At 44.6% G+C, this 13,347-nt stretch overlaps 1 protein-coding gene and 1 pseudogene across 1 annotated transcript in view; one reads left to right on the forward strand and one right to left on the reverse strand.

Moving 5' to 3' along the window:
* The window catches only part of DDO (D-aspartate oxidase), a gene marked incomplete in the record, with an annotated part of 22,374 nt that extends 13,396 nt beyond the window's left edge, over positions 1 to 8,978 (reverse strand). Inside the window, 4 exon segments of the mRNA XM_027775141.1 lie at positions 1,790 to 1,898; positions 6,408 to 6,583; positions 8,342 to 8,496; positions 8,895 to 8,978. Of these exon segments, the coding sequence (XP_027630942.1) occupies positions 1,790 to 1,898; positions 6,408 to 6,583; positions 8,342 to 8,454 (398 nt within the window).
* Positions 8,979 to 12,982: 4,004 nt separating this feature from the next.
* Positions 12,983 to 13,347, forward strand: part of LOC106735776 (transcription factor BTF3-like) — a 1,618-nt pseudogene continuing 1,253 nt past the window's right edge.

A 13,347-nucleotide genomic window follows, 5' to 3' on the forward strand; every position in this document is an offset into this window, starting at 1 on the left:
TGGTTTTATACAACTCAGAAAAGAGTACCCATTTACCCAGGTGCTAACATCAGGAAACCAAGGATCATCCTCAGTTCTCTTTCCTCTCTGAGCGCCCACACACTATCAACTATCAAGTTCCATCAAACCTCTTCCTAAGCATACATCAAATTCATCTACTCTTTGTTCCAACTCTTAATCTCTCATCTACACTGCCATCATCTCTCTTCCTACACATCTATTCTCCACACTACAGATAAGTGAGTTTTGAAATGCAAATATGATCACTTACCCCACTGTTAAAAATCCCTCAGATGGCATAATGGTTACACCACTGGACTCCCACATAGTCGACCACGGTTTGAGTCCCAGACCTAGAGGCTTAAAACTCACGCCAGGCATATGTGCATGTGTGCCCAAAATTCCGAGAGGAGAATGAAGGAGAAGGAACTGGCACAGCCATGACCCCAGGGGGGTGATTTCCTGCTTTTCTGTCTCTCTGTCTCTCTCTGTATTTCCAGTAAATGAATGTAACCTATAGCAAAAAACTCTCTTAAAAAAAAAAATTCTCCAGTGGCCTCTCATTTCCCTGGACTTTTATCATGCTTTCAACAAACCACCATAACCCTGAACTCAGGTTTATGTGTATGCTGTTTTTTTCTGACCGGAATGCTGTCTTCTCTGTCTCCTACCCTGTCTCTGCCCCCTTCACCTCTACAGCATCACCAGACTAATTCCTGATGGTCTCTGGAGAGCTTCCCATAACATCCCAAAGCAAGTTTACTCTCCAGACATGTGCTTCCATAGCACCTGGTACTCTCCCCTTCAGTAACCCGAGACCCATTTTAACTCATTAGGTTTAGTGTATCCCCCACAGACCATGAAGGCAGGACTGGCTCTGTCTTAAAAACCCATTCAATACATATTTAGTTAGCATCTACTACACACAAAGCAGTAATACCAAAGTTCCCATTGCTATAACCCTAATGCCTAGGGCAATACCGGTGACGCCTAAATAAATTATTTTGGGAGATTGAATAGACGAGTAAGGGTATATATGCTGTGCCAAAGATGCACAGGATAGTTATTAAGTCTTTCTCTCAAGGACTTTGGAATTTTGGACACAGCCATTTCCAAAAATCACTTGAAGCCCACATGTAAATTAGACGGGGTATATATATGTCTCCTGAAATTACATTTTAAAAATCAAACAGGAGTGTGCTAACCATTTCAGAAAAAAAATTTTATTTTCCAAATGACACCTCAAAAGACAACTTTAGTGTCCTATAAAACTTATTTCTTTGGAGTATTTCATTCTTCAAGGAAACCATATAAATACCATGTCCCTTCCCTTAGGTCTCTGTACCCATTTTAATATCATACTGTTTACTTTCCATCAGCCACACCAGCCCAACATAACTCAAGCTCAACACTTACCTACTCTATATCTTTTCAGCCACATTTGCAAATCATTGAATATTCGCTGAGAAAACTCAAAAATGTATTTGTGATGAGAAACTGCCATGGTTGTTTATAGTTTAAAAGCCTGATAACATAACTTGTCTTTCTTAAGTTCTTTGGCATAAAGCCTATAACATTCTTTTGAGTCCTCCTGAATCTATTGGGTCTTTGGAAAAGTCATGACACATTTTTGCATAGAAAAACAGAAAAATACATCATGACTTTCCCAATGACCCAATAATTTGCACACCATTCACAGCAAGCACCCCAGACATATTTTATGCCAAATTCTAACATTCATTAAAGATCATCGTAAATTCTAAAATAACTTTAATATTCCCTCTCTTACCCAGATACCAGTTGGACACCAGCATCTCCAGCTTCTGCAGAATTGGCAATTGCAAACAGGTGATCAAAGGTCTCTTTAAACCACTGCTTCTGTTTGGGAATGGGTGTGTCTGTAATCATGGAGAAAAAAAATGGAATGGAAAGAAAAATGATAATAGTGACTATGCTTCAGATAATCTCTTTCCTAGAAATAGGGAAAAATAAGGAGACAGGCAGGGGCCTTTAGGTAAAGCACTATATTGGGGAAGAAGACTGTCCATAACCAATTTGAATGGCAACACAAGTCTGTCCGTATGATTAATCAGTGAAAGGAAACACACCAGCTGGGGCAAAATCTAATATGTCAGCCAGCTGATCTTCATTACTAGGTGTACGCCAGAGGTCTTTGAAGGGTCTATAACCAACCTGGGCAGAAATTAGTTCATGGCTGAGGGATCCTGCGGGTCACACAGTTAAGAAAGGACCCAGGTCCTCCTTTCTAGAGGCTAGAAACATAGTGGGTGACAAGGGAAGTTCTGTGGGACCCTTGCTAACAAGGGAAGACTGCACATTGAAGGGACTCCCAAAGCTCACCCTCCAGATATGAGGAAACAAGGCCTGCATCAGGGAGGTTTGCTCCTCTCCTTGCCTCAGCAGGCCAGACTGCCCAGCCAGGGCTGCCATTATCCTCCAGACCATGGATTCATTGACCAGCTCAGAGGATCATTCCTAAGGTCAGCAGGGGTGTGCTGGGACCACACCACTCCCAGGCAGCCCTGCCAGAACAAAAGGGTTGGACCCAGACATAGCTCTGGAACAGAGCCAGGCCTCCTAGGGAAGAAACAAGAGGCAGGGTCTAAACCCTAAAATAACAGTGTCCATTTAGGCAAGAACAAGCATAATTGGAGTCACAGACAAAATTGTGGGTGATGTATTTGGCCATCTCATTCCTGTGGAAGGGTTATGACAGAGGTCCAGGGTCAGGCCAGGGTCTGGAGTACAGTAATCCTGAGAGGCTGCTATAGGGGGAGCCACAGAAGACATGAGGGAACGGATACAAAGACAATGCTGGGTCTCATCTACCTGGATAGGGTGCCCTGCAATTCACTACACAGGTAGAAAGGCCCTTAGAGATCTCTTGCTCCCAGACAAAGCCCCCAGACCAATGAGGGCATGTCAGCATGATTTTTAAATAATTCAGCTTGCCATAGAGCCAGCAATTGGTTCTTTAGCAGTGGATTTGTGCTGTCATCTTTAAACACATTCCCATGTGAATGCAACACTGCATTCCAAAATTGCAGACCAAGGATGCTGTTTTTAGAAATAAGGAAGAAATTCATTTTAAGCTGTGGAGGAAACTCTATTAGATATCCTATGGATTATACGCAAATCTCTTCCTAAGCATGTCAATGTACAGGGCTGTGTTGGAATGCATCCACCTGTTCCCATCCCAAACCTTAAAAATGAAATAATGGCTTAGATTCACATGCTGCCAAAGTCATCCCAACAGAATCAACAGTTGTAATGTAACAAGGGGTGACAGCAAGCCTGAGGAACTAATTAATATTCAAATGCTGGTAAAACAAAACACTCTGTCGCCTGAGTGGCAGAAATAACAACAAATACTGATATTGTACTTCCTATGTACCTGGCACTGTTCTAATGCTTTGTGTATATTAACTTGTACAATACAATAACTCTGTGCGATGGGTGTGGTTCTCATGCAGTAGTGACATTTATGAGCACAGGAGGTATTTACTACTAGGGCTGGTCTGAATAATGTCTGGGAAGAAGCCCAGTGAGAAGACCAGTCTTCAGTAACCCCAAAGAGAGGTAAAGTCTGGCCCAGGAGACTTAGCCACCTAGTCAGTGAGAGTGCTCAGGCCTCGATGGCCTGGATGAATTCTCAGATAAGCCTCCTTCTTTGTGGATGGTTCTGTGACTATCAGGCAGTCTTCTGACCACCCACTCAGGCCTGGTGCAAGCAAGAGAGCTCCTGGAAAACGGATACAAGAACTCTAGTTCCAAGAAAAGTGCCTAGTGTGAACACTGGCTTCTTGTGTTTCTTCCTCATGAGGCAGCTCCCAGGAGGTGTTCCAACATCATGAGTGTGGACACCAAGTTCCTAGACCAACAACAACAAACAAAGCCACTGCCCTTCCCACTCTAGAAGAAGATGGGTTGATTATCTCTTAGGTGAAACAGGTCTCTGTAGTGGGAAACAACAAGTGCATGTGAAGACAGGGATATCACACTGAAAACAAGAGGGTTAAGGAAGCACTGCAAGCTGGATGCTAAGGCCTCTTCTTCACTCACCTTCCAGAAGGGAGTTCAGGTCTTCATCTTCCCCAGAATGGAGACTGTAAGCCTCTACGCTGGGGAACTCAATCCACTCAAGAAGACCTAAACATGCAGACTTCAGAGGCTCCTCACCAAATAGCTCTGCCATCTCACACCAGTGAGGCTCAATTTGCAAGCCCTAGGCAACACTCAGAAATCCCCATCCACCTCTTAGGATCCCACTCATGAGTGCCAGCAGACAGGTAAGGATTACCACGTGGCCAAGGAAAGTCATCATCATGAAAAATTAGTACATTAGGCAAAAAAGGCACATCTTGGGGTCTGCCCATGGCATAGTGGTTAAAGCAGCTGGGTTCCACATGGCTGACTGCATGTTTGAGTCCTAGACCAGTGACTTAAAAACATGCCAGATGTGTGTTTGTCCAAAATCCCAAATAAAAAGGAGAAATGGAGGAAGTGAGATTGCTGTGTGACCATGTCCCATAGAGGATGCTTTCTCATTCCTTTCTCTCTGTTTCTCTCTGTCAAGAACACAAGACCAAAAACAAACAAACAAACTTAGAAACTATGCAGGGAGAAAAAAAAGAAAAAAAAAAACACCTTTAAAAATTATTATTAGTGGGCCAGCCCCATAGTGGTTAGGGGAACTGGATCCCACATGGTTGGGATCCACAGGGTTTTCAGTCTTGTCCCTGGGAGCTTGAAAAGCACACTGGATACCTGCACATGCATGCCCAAAATCCTGACAGGAAGGAGAAATGGAGAAAAAAGGACTGCAGCACAACCACACCCATTAGGGGGTGCTTTCTTGCTCCCTCTCTTTTGCTCATGTGTACACACAAGCATGAGTATGCTCTCTGGTAATAAAAATAATGTGTTATTAAAATAATCTTCAGGAAGATAAGATATTACAACCATAGTATAAAAAGGACATTATAACAAAGGAAAATTCAGAGAACAAAAAGGAGCTTTGGACTATTAAAAATACTATAGCAAAACTAAAAAGTTCAAAAGCAAAGTAAAAGACAAAATTGAGAAAATCTTCATGAAGTAAAATAAAAAAGAGAAATAGGAATAGAAGTGGGAAAAGGCTAAAGAACTGGAAGATCATTCCAGAAGACCCTACACAACAGCAATTCCAGAGAAAGAGGCAGAGACATCCAAAGGGAGGAAGTTAATACTTCAGCTACTCAACGACTGTTTCCTGAACACGACACTAGGAGCTTCCAGATTAGAAGGTCAGGGTAATTTTCATGTTCTAGACTGCTGTTTTTATAATCAATTCTGGAAGTTTTTAAAATTATGAGCATGTATAACTTTGATAAAAATTAATATTAAAGGGGGAAAAAGTATAAATGAAGATCTGAAAATAGTATCGACTTCATTAGCTGCAGAATGGTTTTGGTTTCTACTTAATACTTTTTCCTCAACCTCCAATTCCATGAGAAGGATACAGAATGGGAAGGATGCATGGGTCTGTTTAAAACTCAATGTATCTTCAGGTCTAAATACACATTGACTGATTGTTTTGATACTGGCTTGGAAGTTAGGATCATTTTAGTCACCTTACAAGTAATTTCTAACTTGATAGTCATTACTAGTGTGAGTAGAAAGACCGAGTCACTAACTGTATAGTCGTTCATGCTCTTCTCGGAGTACTTCCATTACCCATTTTATGGTGACCTCATAGAACTGCACTTCTTGGCCTCCCCTAGAGGAGAGAGGGATGTAACTAGCTCTTCCAATGAGTCAAGTGTTAGAAGTAACTTTCTGATCAGAATGTTTCATCTTTTTATTTTTAAGAATTATTTATTTCATTTTATTTATCATTATTATTATTTTCTAATTTGCTACAGGGCACATGGGTGCAAGAGAGAGAGAAACAGAAAGAGAAGGGGAAAGTGAGAAAACAAGCTGCCAGGACCAGGACTTGAACTGCAGTCAGTCATGTGGGAGTCCAGTGCCTTAACCACAGAGCATTCAATCTTAGAAGTAAGACCCTCCCAGCTCCCTTGCCCTCTAGCAGGGGTGTGGTGAATATTCAGGACAGCAGCTTCTGCATCAGCATGTTAGGTCCCTTGATGAGGAGCCAGATGCTTGCTGATGCTCGATGAATGTACAGTGCAAGCAAGGACAAAGCTTTGCTTTTGAAGCTGCTAAGGTGTGGAGGTTATTTTTGTCCTACCGCAAAACTGAACTTTCCCAAACAGAGAAACCAACAGAGTTTAACACTGCACACTACTCTTACACACTCAGCAAGCCATCTTTGTGTATAGAATTCCAATTCCAGCATTTCCTCTGACATCTATCATATACGAATGAGAAGGTTGAAATCTCACCTGGGAAAGCGTGGGGGATAAGCACCCCAGCTGCCACATCACTGGTGGTGTCGGGAGTACGCTTCTCTGCAATGATGGTAATGGAGCACCCAGGGACCAGCTTGGATATGCACACGGCAGTAGAGAGCCCCATCACGCCAGCCCCCACAACTGCAATCCGTGCTGTGTTCATGAGCCTATGAGGAGGGAAATGTGGGCCATTCACCCTGGTTTGAGGACTATCCATCCAGATGAAGTGTCATCCTTATTCTGCAGCATCTCAGAATAAGACCTTCCTACTGATGTTTCTCATGGGAGAAGAGAACATTCTTTTAGGCTCTCTTTCCATTGACACTCAGGGAGCAGGTAACAAGGTCTTTGTGGGATTTCATATGTGAACCTGCACTGACCCGGGTTTGCGTTTGGAACACACACCCAGTGAGGTGGTCTGCCCTTGGGGAAGGTTCTTTCTCATTTCATCCCGTTTCCTGAATCATGTTCCCATGGGCACAACCCAGGGAAGGCTGCTGAAGTATGCCAGGGAGGGAGATCGGCAGAGCTGGAGGCTCTGCTCCCAGAATTCTCCTGAGCAGTAGTCCCAAGAGGGCGTGACCTACAAGCCACTTGGAACTCAGCTCTTCTCATTTATTACAAACTTGTTTTTAGTTAAAACAAACATCACAGAAAGATTAAGTCTCCCCTGCTCCTCACTCCAACTGGAAACTGCTTCACCCTCCCACCTTCCCTGCCTCTGTCACTGTGCTCTCTGCCCTGAGGAGCATGGTTTCCAGGTAAAGAGACCTGGGTTCCTGCCTGGACTGGGTCGGGGATTGGTTGTACAGCCTGAGGAGTGGCCTTTGATCTGCCAGTTTAAATTCCCTCCCGGATGAATTCTTTTTTTCCTTCTTTTGAAATGTTTCATTCACCAAAGACAGCAGCAGGGTAGGGGGAGCATCTCCCTCAACCTCTCCCCCTTCCACCATGCCAAAGAGGCGTGGTCACACCGTAATTCCTCTCCTCCATTTCTTCATCCTGTTGGGATTTGGAGCATGCATGCACATGCACTTGGTGTGTTTTTCAAGCTGCTAGGGCCAGGATTTGAATCACGGTCAGCCATGTGGTATCCAGATCCCTTGACCCCTAGGCCATGGGCCAGCCCCTGATGGGATGAATTATTTGGGTTTTGTTTTGTTATAGGGCATGTGTACTTGCTGGAGAGAGACACAGAGACAGACACAGAGAGGAAAAGTGACATCTCATCCCACAGGGGGATGACCACATAGAAGTCCCTTCTCCTCCATTTTCCTCTCAGGATTTTGGTCATGCACACACACAAGTGTTTTTCAAGTCACTGGGTCTAGGACTCGAAGGATCCAGCACTTCATGGTGATGCCACCTGGCTGACCAGGGATGAATTATTATTTTTATTAGCTCCTTAGGTGATCATAAGAGATACCCACTGAGACTGTCTCATAATGGGGTCCTTGTGGCCCTGCAGGGGGCAGACATCCGAGAGACCGGTTGGGCTTCCTGAGTCTGACCCTGTGGGAGAACCAGAGTTGCTGAGGTTCCATACCCTCCCGCCCCTTGTCCTCTGAGCAGTTGAGTCCTCAGAGCCCTGTTCCACCATCGGCGTCCGTGCTTGCCTTCGCTTCCCTATCTCTCCACATCTGCTCCTGCTCTGTCGGACTGTCTGTATGGCTCGGGTTAGAACTCCAGAGGGAGAAAGTACACCACTGTTGGATAAAGGTCTAACACTGGGCCAGCGTGCAGTGCCAAGTCAGTCTAGAAATATGACATTGACATCGTTGCCCTTCTCTGTCCAAAGAGCAATGGCCAAGGCATCAGGTTAGTACAAACCGGGTCCCACACGTAGAAGCTTGCTGTTCCTCAGCAGAGGTGGGGCAGTTCTCTCAGCAGGCTGTGGGCAGGGCAGCAAAGGTTGTGGGGCTCACCTGTAGTGGTCTCTGCTGTCTCTTCCAGCTCTGAAGGGGTCTCGCACGATGAAACATGCAAGTCCTGCATGAGGTTCAATGCGTGCATTCTGTTCCTGAAGTGGTGTGTGCATTTCTGCAGCCGTTTGCTAACTGACTGCTGTGCCATGAGCTGGCTAATGAGAAGGGGCAGGACGCCAGGGCAGAGGGGAGAGAAGAGTTCAGTATACCGGCCAGCCCAGTGAGGGCTGGCTCAAGGAGCATAGCCCTGCACGAGTTTGGAGCATAGCCCTGCACAAGTTCCCTGGAGATACCTATGCCCCTACTTGCCCACTATTCCACACTAGCCTCCCCCGGCCAGCAACTTTCTCAAAATAGTTCTAAAACATTGAGAAGGAAAATGATCTTCAGGTAAGAATAGCCAGCTGCCAGGGAGAAGAGTGAGCTAGCTGGGTGGGTGTATCCTGGCACAGGGACCTGTAAACAGATGTTCCTGATCCCACTACCACATACCCCCAAACTCCAGAGTACGGACAGAATGACCCCTGAGCCCAAAGCAGGAGAATTCAGGTACCTGTCTCCGGAAAAGCCGCCTTGGAACCCCCAGCAGACTCAGCCATTAAAACTTGTTTTCCAGTGACTAGTTGGTCTAGTGCCCTGAGACACAGAGAGAAAGCAAAACTGCTTCCTATTGGGGAAAGTCATAAGGGTTCTCCCTCTAATCTTATTCTCCATTGGCCCTGCATGCCTGTGAATCTGTCACTCATTACCCCAGAGAAAGGAGTAGCACATGACCTCATCTCACAGGCTCTGTGGAGCTATCTCTGTGAGCCTCGGGGGTTGGCCCGCCTTCAGCACCCTTCACTTTCTGGTTTGTAAGCCCTCCACCTCACTGCCAGCTGAGATTTCTCCAGCTCATCAGTAGATGTGCTAAATACAGGGGGCCTGTCCAGCTTCCAGCAGGTTCTGGCCAGGGGCCAACACTGGCTCTGTATTTGGCTGCTGGAGTTGGCTGCTGCCTCCTGCTGGGTGCCCGGCTCTGCTGGGTCAGCTGGTGAGGTGGGGCAGGGAGGAGTGAGGGCAGCACACTGTTGCTGGTCACTAAGATGATGATCTATTACAATAGAAAAATTGGGAAAATCATACTGGAGATACTCTAGACTTGAACCCAGCGACTCCTAGCCCACATGTTCAAAGAAGGGAATGAATATCTGCAAAGTGTCTATGTGTGCTAGGCATGAACACTTTCCAGTCAATAAGTTTTTATCTGGGGAAGCAGTTTATGTACCAAAATAGTGACAATAATATTTTAATGACTACATATTTAGCATTAATCATGTGCCAAACACATGCATGACACCGTGTAACACAACCATGTATGATGCAGGTACTATTATCATTCCCATTCTATAAATGAGGACTTTTTTGTTTTTCATATTATTTTCCAGATTTTTGTCATAGGTTTCATGTGCTCACCAGAGAGAAACAGATAGTGAGGGAAAGGGAGAGAAAATGAGAAATCACTCCCCAGGAGGGATGACCACACTGCAGTCCCCTCCCTTCCCTTGCCCTTTCAGAATTTGGGGCACACAAGCACATGCACCCAGGATGTTTTTCAAGTCACTGGGTCCAGGACTCAAACCAAGGAGTCAGTCATGTGGGATCCAGCATCTTAACCTCCACATTATCTGCTGGCCCCAGTTTTAATTTTTTTAATGTTAGACGGCACATTAAAAATGATAGAGAGAGGGACCAGCAGATGGCGTAATGGCTATGTTGCTGGACTCCCGTATAGTTGACCATAGTTCAAGTCCTGGACCTGGTGACCTGAACTCACACCAGGCGCATGTGTGTGCGTGCCCAAGATGCCGAGAGAAGAATGGAAGAGAAGGGATTGCGGCATGGCCATATCCCCCGGGGGGGTGATTTCTCACTTTCTGTCTGTCTCTCTTAGTCTTTCTGGTGAATGTATACGCCATATAGAAAAAAAAAAAATCTCTTCAGAAAAAAAAAAGAAAGTGTCCCCCAGTGGGACCTGGTCATGCCTCACCTCCTGTCCTCCATTCCTCTGTTCTGTCAGAATTTTGGGCACACACACTCACATTCACTCACTCCCAGTGTGTTTTCCAAGCTGCCAGGGTTGGAATTCAGACTGTGATCAGCCGTGTTGAATTCGGCTTCTTTCTTACAGCTCTTAACTCCTGTGTTATGGGGCTGATCTCAAATGAGTAAATCGAGGCTCCAAGAAAATTAAGGAAGACCTAGGGTCTCTTAAGCAGTGAAGTCCAATCTTAGTGTCAGAGTTCAAGGTTTAAACTCTTAACCAAAGCACATATTTTGGTGTCAGGAACCCATCTGTTTTACCTTGAGCAAATCACCTAACTTCAGAGGTTTCTCCCATCTGAAAATTGAGAATAAACTACTATTTTCCTTGAAAGCTGTTGTGAGCCTCTGATGACTTACGATATGTAAAATTTGGGGCCAGCAGGTATCACGGTGGTTAAGGTGCTAGACTCCCACATGGCCAACTGGTGGTTCAAGTCCTGTTGGCTTGACAGAACTAGGTGGCTTGAAACTGACACCTGTGCATGTGAGTATGTACTCAAAATCCCAAGAGGAGAATGGAGAAGAAAGGATTGCAGTGTGGTCATTTCCCCTGAGGGGTGATTTTTCATGTTCCCTCTCACTGCCTCTTTCTGTTTCTCTCTGGCAAACACCTGCACCCTATGGCAAAAACCTTAAAAATGAAAAGATATATGAAATTTTTTATAAGGTGATCTGAGAGGGGAAGACAAAAAATAACAACAGTTTTTTTCTCCTAATATAGTCAATACTCTCACACAGTCACACAGAAGAGAGCACTTCTGTGACCAAATATCTTGGTGTTATTGCCCCATACATGAAGCAATTCATTCTGCAGATTCTCCAGTAGACAGCATCTAGGTGTTCTCTAATTCATTTAGATTCTGATACTGTCTACCTGGAGATTATTTTTTTAATAGAAGCTTCAGTTAGAAGATATCATTGATTAAATCATTGGTCATTGGTGATCAGTTTAACCATGGGACCCGTTCCCCTCCCAGGAAGTTGGGGTAGGGCTGAAAGTCCCAACCCTCTAATCATGTCTTGGGTGAGCAGCGTTCTGAAGCTACCTCAGGGCCTCCAGCCACTTTTTAGCACAAAAGACGCGAAAGACCTCTCCCTCTGGAGATTCCAAGGGTGATAGGATCTGTGCATCAGAGAAAGAAATGAAGATCAAATGCATATATCTCACACTATCTCAGATGGTATACATATTTCACTGAGCATCTACTATGAAATAAACCAATGAACAGTTATAGGGCAATTACTCTATGCAAGGCATACTGAAAAGAAAGACTGAAAGATTTCTAAGATAATGTTTTCTCCCTCAAAAAAGGAAACAAGGCAGAATAAGACAGGCCTTTCATATGCAGCATAGACTGTAGACACTGTGAGGCTCGAGAGAGAGAACAGGGAACAATTGGACCCAAGAGGCCAGTCAAGAGGAGAGGATGCAAAGTGAGGAAGGCTCCAAAGAGCCCACGAGATTTGGATGGACAACAAAGAGGGAGGAGAGAAGTTTTAGCAGGGTGGAGGGTGTGAACAAAGTTACAGAGGCAGAATGTTCCAGGTGAGCTGAGGAAAACATGAGTGGCTACAAGAGGTTTTGCAAGAGCAGACTGTGAGAATGCAGAGAATCTATCAGGGATGGAGGATTGTATTTGATCAGTAATGAGAGCAATGGAAGATATCCAAAAGGGCTCCTTCTTCCCCCTGCCCAGGACAAGGCTCTACTTTCCTCTGAACACCAGGTATGTATGTGTACATGTCCAAAATCCTGAGAGGAGAATGGAGAAGGTCCTGCCCACTGGGAGGTGCTCTTTCACTTCCTCTCTCTCTCTCCCATGAGAGAGTGAGTGCATTTTCCCCATGACAAATTTTTAAGATATATATATATATATCCCAGAAAGAAAGTCATATATGTCTGTGAGTCTTCAAAAAACTTATGAAAATATGTATTATGAAAAACTGCATGTGCCTTTCAAATTAATTTCAAAATAGACTTGTATTTTAATTCAATTTTTTCCACAAACTTTTGCAAGTCCCCTAATACAATATTAATGGGTCTTTTATTTTTCTTTATGCAGGGCAGCAGCAATATGACTTGAATGAGGGGGTCCTTCATTCAAAGTAAACTGTCAACTGTTCAGAAAATCAATTTAGGTGTCATTGAAGTGAGTTATAGAGACCTCAGGAACCATCTGAGGCCTAGCGGGATCATCAGGGACCAGTGGGATCTAATATTATTATTAGGTGCATGGTTGAGATTCAAAGGCTTGAAAGAGTCTGCCCAAGGCAGGTAAGCTCGGCTTCAAACTCCTGCCCAGTACCGTTTTATCTCAGGCTGCAAAGGTGTCCAGAACCTCAATTCTAATAGCATATTTGAGACCTCCTTACCTACCCAGCACCCCCGTCCTGCTCTTCATGGGTGTTAATGGCTTTTGCCATTGGTAGACTTATTGGTGTGTTCTTTGGCAGTAAAGTAAGAGCTCTGAGCCAAGGGAACTTGCATTCTTTAGAAAGTTGTCAAGAGCAAGGTGTGTGTAAGGGTAGACTGGGGCAAGGAGGCAGGGAAGGAGCATGACTCAGGTGACTCAGGTCACTGATACTGATGATAGCCCTTATTCCAGACACAGTAGTGCAGGTCTGTACCTGAAAATGTCCCTCCTTGTAAAATAAGACTTTCAAAATGTACTGGAACATCCATGAAAATCTCTAAGGTTTGGTGTCTGATGGAGTACATGAACTCAGAGAGAGACAGAGAATACATGTAAAAAATAATTTACTTAAAGGACTGACAGTTGCCAGTTAAATATTGGTGCACTGTAGACTTTAAAGATAAAAATGGCAGCCATTGTTGACCGCTGGCAAATTCACATAAGACAACTCCTGGGAACCAGCAGTTAGTGTAATGGCTATGTAGCTGGAATCCCAGGGTGTCCACC

The sequence above is a fragment of the Tupaia chinensis genome, unplaced genomic scaffold (assembly GCF_000334495.1).
Source record: "Tupaia chinensis unplaced genomic scaffold, TupChi_1.0 Scaffold000527_1, whole genome shotgun sequence".
NCBI classification, from domain to species: Eukaryota; Metazoa; Chordata; class Mammalia; order Scandentia; family Tupaiidae; genus Tupaia; species Tupaia belangeri.